Source organism: Mandrillus leucophaeus, unplaced genomic scaffold (assembly GCF_000951045.1).
Source record: "Mandrillus leucophaeus isolate KB7577 unplaced genomic scaffold, Mleu.le_1.0 Scaffold37, whole genome shotgun sequence".
Taxonomy (NCBI): domain Eukaryota; kingdom Metazoa; phylum Chordata; class Mammalia; order Primates; family Cercopithecidae; genus Mandrillus; species Mandrillus leucophaeus.
In genome coordinates, this window is record NW_012103920.1 from 34,519 (window position 1) to 48,411 (window position 13,893).

General features: G+C 42.6%; 1 protein-coding gene across 1 annotated transcript in view; it reads right to left on the reverse strand.

Moving 5' to 3' along the window:
- The window catches only part of LOC105546816, a 540,685-nt gene that overhangs the window by 2,579 nt on the left and 524,213 nt on the right, over positions 1-13,893 (reverse strand). Inside the window, exons 6-7 of the mRNA XM_011990116.1 lie at positions 1,739-1,897; positions 459-521 (exon numbers count right to left, since the gene is read on the reverse strand). Of these exons, the coding sequence (XP_011845506.1) occupies positions 459-521; positions 1,739-1,897 (222 nt within the window). The remainder of the gene's footprint in view (positions 1-458; positions 522-1,738; positions 1,898-13,893) is intronic.

Below are 13,893 nucleotides of genomic sequence, written 5' to 3' on the forward strand. Positions count from 1 at the left end.
ATGATTTCCAGATGCAAATAACAAAATAAAAGCACCACTTGTGAGATGAATTTCAAGTTGTCAAATAAATGAACTAAAAATTGAGCAACACAGAGCCTGTGAATTGTGTAAACTAATGCATAGCCAACATCAGCATTCAAATAAGAAATTACTAAGAAGAAATGTATTTAAAATGAATTTGAGGCTAGAAGGCCAACAGTGAACACAGCTGTTATACATTTCTGAGCTGGTAGAAAAAAAATAAAATAAAAAATTTCAAATCCACAGCAAGGAACAACTAAAATAAAATCCCTAGGCACGGATCAGTCAGGAAGACACCGGGAAGAGATGTCTGACACACTGATGTTCCCTCAAGCCTGTCACTGGTGCAAAATGAATCCATCTCTCCAAGAACAACCCTCCACCTAACATGTTCGCCCACCTCCATATCACATACAGCATGCAGGTGGATTCATTACCTCTGGGAAGAGTTCTCTTTTATTTCAAAGAGCAGCAGTACAGCAGCCTCAGCACAGAGCAAACTATGGGGAGACGGATAAAACAGATCCTTCAGTTTTACAGTCTACCTACCCACAAAGTAACACCTTCACGGGTGACTTTATTCAGCTTCCTGTGGAGGCATAATGTCCCAGCTAAGAGGGAACCTTCTTCGACCTCCTCACTCATCACTGTCCACTCGCTTGCCAGTGTTGCCTGGTATCCCCCACCGTGGCCCTTAACTGTGCCCTCTCTCCAGTCCTTCTGCCTCTCCCCTGCCCGGGAGCCCTTCATCACCCACCTGGGTTTCTGTCACAGCCTCCCTCTTTGTCACCCCTGCTCCTGGTTTTCTCAGCCTTCAGGTGTTACCCAGTGCAACAGGACTAATCTTCCTGAAATGCAGATCTGATCATGTGATCCCCCAATGTATAACCCTTAGTCATCTGTAGAGAAAGGTCCAAATTCCCTACAGTAGTTTTTTCTGATTTTTCCTCTTCCAGCCTTTGATGATTTCTCCAAATTTCTTTGTGACAATTTCCTCCTTGCATCACAGCCACGTTGAATTATTCTCTGCTCTCTGGACAGAGCATCGTTCCTCTTGCCCCTAGATACTGGATCATGCTCTTCCCACTGCCTGGAGAGCACTTTCTTCCCATGTCAGCTTCACGTTGCCTACTCTTAGGCATCCTTCAGGAGTCCTCTTTGGAATTACTTCTTCTGCCTTCTTGACTTTTCCAAGATCCCACAGCACCCCATCACAGTGCTTGTCTGCCTGTTTACAGGTCTGCCCCCTCTCCTAGGATGGGCATTCTTCTAGGGGGAATCCATAAGCAGTAGCCAGTGCAGTGCTTGACACATAGTAGTTGCTCAGTAAATATTTCTGAATTAATGTGGCTCAATTTTCAGCCTAGGGAGGGTGTTTGCCTGCTCAAGAGGCATCAACTGAAGCTCCTTCTTCATCACTTGTTCCAAACCAACTGATGCAACAGAAGACAGCAACATCTTTAATGCAACACTCACCGATGGGAACGTTTAAACCTACAATCAAGCATTCTTCTGTCTCCTCCATTACTGGTTGCAGAAGTGGGCCTAGCGCAGATACCCAGGAGGTACTGTTCCCAGCTACCCACACTCACATCACGTCTTTCCCCCAGCATCCTATTTGGGAAGCAGAGCTAGCTCTAAGCTGGAAAAAGAAAGTAAAAGAGCTTCTTCATTCATTCCTTCCTCTCTTAAAACAAAACAAAACAAAACAAAAAACCCTTTATTGGCCTGTTTCCCATCTCCATCCAGTTCTACTTCAGTCCTCTTCAAAACTTGGACAAGTAATTGGACCGTGAAAAGGCCAGTCCATCTCCACTGTGCCCTAGGCTCCGCTCCTTCACGGCCCTTATCGACTGAGTCAGCTGCCGCCTCATCACTGAGAAAAACGGGCAGTGATATCTCTTAATTACACCAAAGTTGGCTTTTTCTGCTTTCACTTACATTCCTTGTGGCTCTCTTTGAACAGGGTTGTCAGCGGAGATACCAACAAAAAAATGTGTTGTCTGAAGTGAGCTTTTCTTGCCAGACAAAGAAAGCCATTTTTTGCTTGTCAACATGTGGTCTATTTGTTAAACGAAGACACGACCTCCGGCCTTAACTCAGCGCGCAAACACTCACATCAAATAAATGTTGGCGAGGTTAGCCTCATTTCTCCTCACTTCACAGAGAATTTTATCACCACCTTCCTCATTTTCCAGGTGGAATTGGGACAATTGCTGCAGAATCTGCCAGCTTCAGGAGAGTGACTTGGATTTTTCCGTGCCAAGGAGAAGTGTGGTGGAGCTGAAAGGGCAAGCGTGCAAGCTCAGCTTTTACGTTGCACTTGCTGCGTGACCTTGAACAAGTTGCTTAATGCCTGCAACAGGCAGAGTTGTCAAAATATGACTCTCACTGCTCAACTGGGCAGGAGACCAGCTGCAACCCGGGGTGAACAGATGGGTGTGGAAGCCACTTGTCCACAATGGAGGGCTTCACTCAAGCGTAGCTCCCCTGGGACCTGTGGGCCCCTTGACCCCTTCCAGTGTCACGGTCCCTGAGTCCCAAGGACAGTGCCGTGCTGAAGTCAACCCTACTCCTTCATGGAAGTTCATTGTTAAACATTCAGAGATTTTGTAAGTTGCTAGCCTGAAATTGGCCACTGTGGGAGAATTTATGCCAAAGTAGCTGCAAACACCCCAACTCAAGGCTTCCAGCCTCTCACAGCTAGTTTTCCAGCACACCCCTGCCCAAAGCACCTGACTTTGAACTCTGGAATTTCAGACAACTCCTACGAATCTGGGTACCTGCATTCAGACTGCTGGACATCCCTGGAGTTTGATCATCTGTCCACTAACAAGATTGTCCTGAAGCTGTCCAGCAGAGACGGAACAGCTATGGGAGCAGAGTTTCTCCCCGGCAGACCTCCCTGTGGGATGAGGGGGATGGCGAGCTATGCTTCCCATCCTTGGCTCACCCTGGCTTGTATGTTTCTCCTTCCTCCAGTGAAGTCTATTTCTTTTTTAAAAAAAATTTCTATAGGTTGTTGGGGTACAGGTGGTGTTTGGTTACATGAGTAAGTTCTTTAATGGTGATCTGTGAGATTTTGGTGCATCCGTCACCCAAGCAGTATACACTGCACCCTGTTTGCAGTCTTTTATCCCTCTCCCCTCTCCCAACCTTTCCTCCCAGTCCCCAAAATCCAGTGTATCATTCCTATGCTTTTGCATCCTCATAGCTTAGCTCCCACATGTCAGTGGGGACATAAGATGTTTGGTTTTCCATTCCTGAGTTACTTCACTTAGAATAATAGTCTCCAATCTCATCCAGGTTGCTGCAAATGTCATTCATTCCTTTTTACGGCTGAGTAGTATTCCATCACACACACACACACCCACACACACACACACACACATATATGTGTGTGTATATATATATCACAGCTTCTTTATCCACTTGTGGATCGATGGGCATTTGGGTTGGTTACATGATTTTGCAATCGTAAATTGTGCTGCTATAAACATGCATGTGCAAGTATCTTTTTCTTTTCTTTTCCTCTGGGTAGATATCCAGTAGTGGGATTGCTGGATCAAATGGTAGTTCCAGTTTTAGTTCTTTCAGGAATCTCCACACTGTTTTCCACAGTGGCTTAACTCATGCCATGTGCTATTTTGAAATCCATCCAGATCGCTGGTGCAATTGTAGGTGGTGACACAGAAAGGCAATTCAATTTGTACCACAAATAGACTGTTTTGCAAGATGCTTCTGAGCCTTGGTCATGCTCAGTTCAGAGCCTCCACTGTACAATGGGGACATAATATTGATTTCTGAGGGTACATATGAGAGTCAAATGACCATTTGTGTGAGTGTGCTATGCAAACAGCAAAGACCCATGGAGACTTGAAACATTCACACACTCTGTGGTGGACAGATCACTGATGTGGCATTGAAGAGTCTTGGATATGGGTCTCAGCATTGCCATTCTTTAAGAGGGTTACCCTGGGCAAGCTACTTAATCTCTCTTAATTTTGACTTTCTCATCTCAGAAATGAGTTGCCTACTTTATAGGGCTATTGTAAAAACTAAGCAGAACAGTAGTGATAGCCATGTTTGGCTTAGATCCAGACATTCATTAGGTATTGAAGATTCTAGTCCAATTTGAAAATTCTTCAACAACCCTAAGTCTGGATGCTAATTCAAGCTGAAATGCCAGGTCCTTGAATGTTCACAAATAATTAAATATAAATTCAGTCTAAGGCCAAATGTTCATAATAACAATAAAGCTCTAGGAACCTTTAAAATGGAGAACCGAAAGGGTGATAAACTCAGGGTTAAAAATATTGCTTCCTCCTTGGGCTCAGATGCCTTTATTTGCGGGACATAGATCATGGAGGGAAGTTTTGCATATATATGTATTTGGCAAAGAGCCAAAACCACCCGATTATGTTTTATCATTAATTAAAATTTGCAGGAGGGCAACACTTCCAAATGGTGAACATAGCTTTTATTAGACTTAGCAAAAATAAGTTAGAAGTGACTGTGTTCAGTTGTGAATGAAGATAAAAGTTTTGAGTGTTTTAATTTAATTGGAATTAAAACACCATCATATACATAGGCAAATTCAGAAATACAGTCACGCAACTCTCTCTCTCTCTCTTCCCCCACCCCATTGCCACATAAAATCCATCAACATCAAATCTATCAAAATCTACTGGCTGGGCGCAGTGTCTCACGCCTGTAATCCCAGCACTTTGGGAGACCGAGGCAGGTGGATCACCTGAGGTCAGGAGTTCGAGAGCAGCCTGGCCAACATGGTGAAATCCCGTCTCTACTAAAAATACAAAACTTAACTGGGTGTGGTGTTGGGCACCTGTAATCCCAGCTACTCAGGAAGCTGAGGCAGAATTGCTTGAACCCGGGAGGTGGAGGTTGCAGTGAGTTGAAATCACGCCACTGCACTCCAGCCTGGGCAACAAGAGCAAAACTCCATCTCAAAAAAAAAAAAAAAAATCTACTAAGAATGCTTATATGACCTGACATAATAGTTGACTGCCAAGCAATTTATCTGGTGGCCTCATTACCATTTTAGAAAATTAAAATTTACTGGAAATATCCAGACTGATCATATAATGGTCTATTAATTCCATTCTAACAACAAACCAGGCTATGATCACTTTAATTAATCAGTAAGCAGTGAATGAGTGAAATGTCTATGTAATCAGCCATATATATGGCTAGAATTCAACTCAAAGAATATTTGAGTTGCTACTGTGTGTTAGCCCCTGTCCTGGGCCACTACATTTGACGAATTACAGTTACTGGGAAGGTAGGGAAGGACACTGTTTCTCAAAATGTGTTAAGTGCTATCAAAGAGGTATAAACAATGTATAAAAGAGATCAAGTAAAATTCCACGGGCCAGGCTCAGTGGGTCACACCTGTAATCCCAGCACTTTGGGAGGCCGAGGCAGGTGGATCACTCGAGGCCAGGAGTTTGAGACCAGCCTGACCAATACGGTGAACCCTCATCTCTACCAAAAGTACAAAAGTTAGCCAGGCATGGTGGTGCATACCCGTAATCCTAGCTATTTGGGAGGCTGAGGCATGAGAATCTCTTGAACCCAGGAGGCAGAGGTAGCAGTGAGCAGAGATCGTGCCACTGCATTCCAGTCTGGGTGATAGAGAAAGACTCTATCTCAAAAAAATAATCCCACAGAGCAGACTGTATCAGAAATGGGCCATATTTGGATTAGCACCATCTGATAAAAATACAATATGAGCCATATAAATAATTTTTTTCTGGCAGCCACGTTAAAAAAAAAGTGAAAAGAAACACAAGGGATTTATTTCTAAATGAAATCAATACAAAGATTATTAAGGAGACATTTTCCATTGCTTTTGTGTTTGTATGATAAGTTTTTGAAATACATCTCAGTGTGGACGGTGCCTTTTCAGTAAAAAATATTTTATCTGTAAATAGATTAAAATGCATCATGAAAAAAATAGATTCACCTGCCAAATTGTCCCAATAATGGAATGAAGTGTTACTTTTTAAGCTTAAATTACAATTAGTTAAAATTTTAAAACTGCATTGGCCATATGTGGTTAGTGGGTACCATACTGGACTGTGTAGAGGTAGAACCTCCTGCAATGATGTCAATGTTCCACTGGACGGTACCGCCTTAGAGTGTGAATGTGGGCTGCTCCTAAGGAATAAAGATAAAGAGGGTGTATCCCAGGAAGAAGTGACAGTTCAGGAAAAGGCTTACGTGTAGCTGTGGCTGCTGAATGTAGAAATAAACTGTGATGTTCATCTCAAGAAGAATTATTGAGCACTGAGCCTTTGGACATCTTAGATACTCTGTATTCCAGTTTTTCTCCTACACTCTAGCCCATGGTAAGTTTTAGTTACTGAATAAAACTGCTAGTTGCCTTAAAAGGGGGAAATTAAGTCCAGGTGCAATGGTTCATGCCTGTAATCCCAGCAACTTTGGGAGACCAAGGCAGGTGGATCACAAGTTCAAGAGACTGAGACGAGCCTGGCCAACATGGTGAAACCCCGTTTCTATTAAAAAAATACAAAAATTAGCTGGGAGTGGTGGCGCACGCCTGTAGTACCAGCTACTAGGGAGGCTGAGGCAGGAGAATCGCTTGAAACCGGGAAGCGGAGGTTGCAGTGAGCAGAGATCTCACCACTGGACCCCAGCCTGGTAACAGAGAGAGACTCCGTCTCAAAACAACAACAACAACAACAACAACAACAAAAACAGTGGGGAGTGAAAATTAAGCACATGCAAATTTCTGAGAAGAGTGTAGATGTGGATAAAGGGTACAAAGAGAAGTTAGACATGGATAAAGGGTATAAAGCAATGGATTTTAAAAGAGGTAGAGGGCTGACAGCAATTACTGGGTTACCCTGGACAACCCAGTGAGTGCCTGATCATAAACTAAATCAGGCAATAGCAAGTAACCCTGAGTCTGCATTTCAGGAGGAGGGTGATGGAGAGGTGCTGGGGCTTCAGTACCAGCTTTCTGGTCCAGCCTCTAAGGATATAGCTTTGGCCTTCGTGGGTCTTCAAAGTGAGGCAAATGACAATTAAATAGAATAAAACAAACTAAATTTCAAGACTATCAGACTCCTTGGCACCTATTTGCATGGGTGGGCATAAATCTCAGGTCCAGAGTATCTGGATGCAGGGAGACCTCTAAGAATCTGATGCCCAGAACACTGAGGAATGTGGCAGAGCTGATGTAAATTACCCTCAGGTCTGACTTATGTTCATGACACAATCAAAGTGGAGTCCTGGTTGAGTGGTTTTCATGATTTAGTCTAATGATCAATGTTGGTTCCCTTTACAAAGAGCACTTGGTCCAGTTACATATTTCTTCTATCCTGGGTTAAAGATGGCCTTCCAAATGCCCATTCTACCAATTTATAGGGTCTTTAAAAAAGGATTTTCTGTAAAAAAGTACTTTCATTGGTTTTGATGAAAAGGGTTTGTGATGAAAGCAGAATCCCTAATAAGCATTTCATAAATGACTTGTCTTTCAAACTCAATATAAAACAGAATAAAATACATCTCCCAAAGACCTCCTTGCTGGCTTACAGATATAAAGTCCCTGCTCTCAATCAATTGGGGCCAAGAACTCAAAAATCTTTAAAGATGCAATCAATTATTTATCAGCGAAAGTTGGTAAAACTGAGAAATTATTTATGGCCGAAATTTTGAAAGAGTCATACTTTGAAGGGGGAGAGGGGAAAAAGCCACTTTGGGATCTGCATGTTCCTCTCCAGAGCACACACTCTCAGCTCCTCCCTGCTGTCTAGAGTTCAAAAATGGAAAGAAAATCACAGGTATGAGGAAGTATGTTCATGACTGGGTGTTTCACCCTGTCTTCCAAAACTGTGAGAGATATTCTAGGGCAGAATGTACCGTGGAAAAGAGCCAGAAATTAGGAGGCAAACTGATTTTCCCAGGGCTGGCAGTGATCTATCAGGTTGTCTCCTGTGTGTGTTTGGGGAGGGTCATACACCCCCTCATACTCCCCACCTGCTATTTAAATGAGTAGCAGTGATTTGGAATCTCAGGGTTGTAATATGATTCCCTCGTATAATGGAAAAGCAGCTCCCAAATTCTAGTAGTTTAGCTACTTATCAACTAATTAATTACTTGGCAGATAGATAAATTATGTATCAGTCAAGGCTTTTTCTCATCCCTGGAGCTGCCTGCGTAACCCTGCTGTGGGTATTCAGTTCTATACAGCAGGATATCCACCTGTGAAAAACCCTCCACCAAGGGCTAACTCGCCACAGCACCTTGCTTTTAATGTCTTCATTCTTCAGGATATGAGTCTCCTTTCTTTAAAGGAATTCAGGTTGTAATAAAATATGACAAAAAAAAAAAAAAAAAACCAAGAACCAGTTACTTACTTGTCTCCATTCACCCTCTTGAAATGCAAGACAAATGATTTAAAAAGCGTTTTTATGCCAGCATGCCAACTCCTGTATCTTTTATGATAATTTTATACTTAGTTAAACTTAATTTTTCCTAACATTTTATTACGAAATTTCCAAATGCAGAGAAAACTTGAAAGAATTGTACAGCAAGCACCCATATGTTCACCAACTTATACTCTACCACTAACATTTTAATATACTTCCTTTATAATGTATCAGATATCGATCCATTGATCCAACCTCTGTCTGTCTTATTTTTGAGTGCATTTCCAAGAATTGCACTTAATTTTAATGTTGTTTTGAAAGGAGAAGTTGTCAGTGAAGATATTTCATTCCATGGAAGAGCATTCTCAGAATGGGCTTAGTATTTTCTGAGTGTAGTGGTTAAGAGCACAGACTTTGAAATCTCAAAAAGCAGAAACAGAACTTGGCTCTGCTGTAAACTAGCTGTGTGGCTTTGGTCAGGTTACGTCACCCTTGAGTCTCATTACCTTCATTGGCATGCTAGAAAATGATCCTCATGTGGTTGTTATCATAAGAATTCAACATAATAGATGAAAAGTGCTTAGCACAGTGCTGGACAAATAATGACTATGTGCTGATATTGTCACCTCTTTCGTAATCCCACAAGATCAATGATTCTGTCTGTTTTCTCCTCCATTAAATTCCCAGCCCCTAGCAGTTCCTTATAAATAACAGATGCTGAATATATGCTTGTTGATATGAATTAGGTTGAATTTCAGAGATTTTCCCTCCTGGGATGCAGGAACTACTTCTAATGGAGAGAGAGAGGCAAGTACAGGGGGTTTCAAAAGCCCAGGACGTGAGAAAGCTAGTGCAGGAAATGAGGTAAAAGCACAGGATGAAATGAAGTATGCAAAAAAAAATAGATATATTAGTTTTGGTAAGGAAGCCGAAGCGATCAGTGCCCTGTCCACATCCCCCATGTGTCACCTTTTCAATACAGACCAGCAGACTGGAGACTGCTATACAGTATCCTGTTTGTCTAAGGTTCCCCTCCAAACCTCAGCAGGCTGTCGAGTTACTGCACAGAGTGCAGGGCAGATCTGATATGCTAGAGAATTTACACCCTTGGAAGCAGTCCTCAACCAATTACTGCTGGGAGTAGAAATACCCCAGTTTGTGTCAAAATATCCCAGTGCCATCCCCTGGGGGTGCTTTAATGCTGACAATGTATTCCACACCATGTTTTAAAGTTAGCCCATAAGATTACAATCCAGTCACCCACAGGGGTAGCTGGCTTCATAAACAAGCTTCTCTGCCAGCTGCCTTCCCTTTTCTGTGTCTCTCCCTTATTTTATTATGAACATTTCCCCCACCTCTTAAATGAACTGCCTTCATTTGAATTCTTGTCTCAGGGTCCACTTCTAGGGGAAGCCAAAGTAAGACAAACGTCTTTATGCTTTTAAAGCTGCAGAACCTCTTCTTCAAATGGCATTCTATACCGAAGACTAATAAGTAATATTTACACAATTAGAGGTGTCCTGACTTAGAGATTTTTTGGGAGTGTGGTGGTGTCTGGAGGCCAGAGCTCGGCCTCTGTGGTCTTCTTTCCCTTCTCGCCGCCTCCCCAGCACTCACTGAAGACACCTACGTCCTCTTCCACAGCTCTGCAGAGCACAGCTTGTCAGCTGTGGTGGAGATGATGAGGATAAGACAGGAGATATAAAGAGTAATATAAATAAATGGAAACAAGCAGGAACAAAAAGGAAAATATGTACCTTCAAAGGCATATAAAGCATGGACAAATAAATAGTTTTTGCAAAGCAGTGCAGTAATTCTACAAAAAACATCTAGAGGTTTCGAAGGCTCTTGCACATTGTCTAGTTAGTAGCCTACCACACTTAGAAAAGCAGTTGCTTGTAGAGAATCTAAGTCGAGATCAAGTATGGGCAACACATAATGGGCTAAGAAGAGGTGAGTCCTCAGTTTGGAAACCAAATTGCCTTTTGAAGCCGTAATAAGTAAAAAAAAAAAAAAAAAAAAAATTGCAGAAGAATGTTCCCAATTAGCTACATGCTTATGAACCCATTGAATAGCTCAAGAAAAGAGGCTTGTGAGAAAACCCACCCAAATATACCCAGGAGGAAATTGTGTGTAATTGAAGGAAACTATAGGATGGCTACATAATGTATTGTCTAAATCTGGACATGACAGATTTGGATAACCAGTGTAAACTTGGATTTTCCAGGCAACTGAAATGTGATTGTCCTTACTATAACTAATTAATGGAATTGCAACTGAAGGTATTGTGTACTAGTGGTGGACAGGGGACAAAACCATATTTCAGGTCAGCCCTCTGTAAACTTGAGTGTGCATCAGAATCACCTAGAAGCTGTGTAAAAATGTGGATTCCTGGCTTTAACCCCAGAGTTTCTGGTTCAGTGGTTTTGGGGTGGGACATGAAGATATGCATTTCTAGCAAGCTTCCAGGGGATACTTATGTAGCTGGTCCACAACCACTCTTGGAGGATTGCTTAAGACCAGCAGTCCTGCACCCTGGCTGCATATCTGAATCACCTGGGATATTTAACACATCCTCACGTGGTTCTCACCCCCACCCCAATGGAATCAATCTCTGAGGGTGGAGCCCTGACATATGCATTTTAAGTGTCTCTGCTGATTGTGATGCATGCTGAGAGTTGAGAAGCCCAGGATTATCTGAAAGAAAACTGAAACACTGGAATGCAACGTGAGTCTCAGAAACTGTTTGGGAAGAGCTTTGAAGAAGTGGGGACTCGGGTCCCTTGGCACCTGGCATCTTGGGTTCCTGGGAAACCTGTCTAGAAAAGGATCATCACAGTGGCTAGGGCTGCCCAAGGGAACAGGGCTATCCCTTTGGAGCAGCTCTGCTTCCCTTTATATCATATCCCAGACTCTTGAAAAGATTTTTGCTTAGAGAAAGGCATCTTTGGCACAGTGGGAGTTTAAAATGATAAATATAGTGGTTACCAGGATACTGGATTATCACTTCTTTCAATGTGCAATAAAGATCGATTTTTTTGTTTGTTTGTTTGACACAGAGTCTCACTCTGCCGCCCAGGCTGGAGTATAGTGGTATGATCCCAGCTCACTGCAACCTCCACCTCTTGGGTTCAAGTGGTTCTCTTGTCTCAGCTTCCCAAGTAGCTGGGATTACAAGCGTGCCACTACGCTGGCTAATTTTTGTATTTTTAGTTGAGACGGGGTTTCGCCATGTTGGCCAGCATGGTCTTGAACTCCTGACCTTGGTTGATTCTCCTGCCTCAGCCTCCCAACATGCTGGGATTACGGGCGTGAACCATCGCACCTGTCCAATACTAATTTTTAATAGTCCAAGTCACCTTTGTCCAGATCACCACCAAACTCCCCTCTTAGTGGGTCTCTTTGCTTCCACTCCTCTCTACCACTCTGCTACCACTAATCATTCTCTACAAGGCAGCCAGGAGGATATTTCAAAACATGCAGTCTCCTGGAGAAATCTTCCAGTGGTCCCCTGCTGCATGCACGATGAAACCCCAACTCCTCATCCTAGGGCAGGCTGGCCTCTCTGACTTCACTCTCACCACTGCCGTCCTTGTTCACTCTCTTGCAGCCACCCAGGCATGTTGCAACTCTACTACATGCTATTCTGTCCCACCTTCAGGCCTTTGCATGTAAACTTACCTCTGCCAAAGATGCTGTTCACCCAGATATTCCTATGACTGTTCCTTTCTCATCCTTCCAGTTTCCCCTCAAACATCAATACCTTCAAAAAGCCATCACAGTCATCTGTGTAAAGATTCCCTCCTCCCTCTACTCCTTCATCCTGCCATTTGCTCTTTTTTTTCTCATCTTCCTGTTCTGATTTTCACAGCGTTTGTCATACTCTGCAATGTTCTTCTTTCTGTCTTCCCACTAGCATGTTAGCTCTATTATCTGCTTCTTCACACCCAGCCCCAAGTTTAGAGTCCAGCATACAACATGTACGGTGTACTTAATAAACTAGCAGTTCAAAAGCAAATGCCATTAAGATCATTCATTTAACTAACCACCATTTTTCAAATTCCAGATTCACCAATGTCTGATACAGTAAGTTCCTCTTCAAACGTTTAATTTCTGATTCCCTTCCTCTTTGTTCTCAAGATCAACTTCCTTGTCCCTTCTCCTAAGTTACCTGCTCTGTAAACAACTTCTCCTGATGGTCCCAATCTGTAACTCATATCTCTTCCTCATTTGGAAAGACTCCTCTTTACTCCTGGCTACCCATTCTGTAAACTGCCACTCCTGCCGAAACAGCTCTTCCCACTGAAACTACCCTTCCTGCCTTTGCTGTGCCCTGACATGCCCAAACATGCCTTGTACCACAACGGACAGCCTCTCCCTTCCTGCTTAATTAGCCATATTCAATTTTAAACAGTAACCAATCAGGTCAGTTTAGATTGTGCGGCCCAACTCCAGCCAATGGAGACAGGACACAGAAGCAGGGACTAACCGTGTTAGGGATAAACCCCCCTTCCCTCTTTTGTTCGGTGTGCTCTCTCAGTGACCAGAAGTGCGAGGAGCACCCCACTGTAGAAGTAAATTGCCTTGCTGAGAAAACTCTTTGCCTGAGTGCTGGTTCTTCTTTGCGACACCGAGCACTTGTTTCTAACAACCAAAAAGTACAAACTGCTCAAAATTTGATTCTCCATGTTGATTCTCTTAAAGAGGGGAGAATGTACTGATGAGGCAGTATCAGTATTTTGGCACATTTAACGGTGACTATTTCTTCCTGGAAAAGCTATTGTTCTGATTCATGGGACAGTGTTTTCCACATCTGGTTCTGGATCTGGTTAGGATGATTTTACTCCCTTGATCGGGTTTAGTTTTTGGAAAACTAACCCAGTGATATGCTTGGACCTAGATATTTGAAAAGGAGGATCTCAATGAAGGCCACATATCAACAAACCGCCATCCTAGGAGGCCCTATCTGGTGATCACCTGAATATAATCTATAAAAACAATGAGCCTTATTTCTCAACCAATGACATCTTCCTACGTAATTTCAACATCATCTACCATGTTGATCTCCATAATATTCAAAAGTGTTACTGGTTCTTTCAAATTTCCTCTTTTGTGTATAAATGATCTTCCAACATTCTTTTTATGACAAAACCATTTGGTCTCTTATCATAGAGGGATGAAGACTAATTCCAGCTTGTCACCAAGACAGTCATACTCACTCTGCTTCCTGTGCGTTCATTTTTTCATAAAAAACACATTTTTGTAATCTGTTTTTTGCCTGACTTACCTTGCCAACATCTCTTGGGAAAGGCTGTCTCTGATTCTCTGGAATTAAAATGGGAGATACCACAATGGACCTCTTTTGTCTTGGGACAGGAGAAGTTCTTGCAAATTTAAATATATCCTAAAAGGGAAAACAAAAGGATTGATTAAAATCTTCCATTGAAATGATATA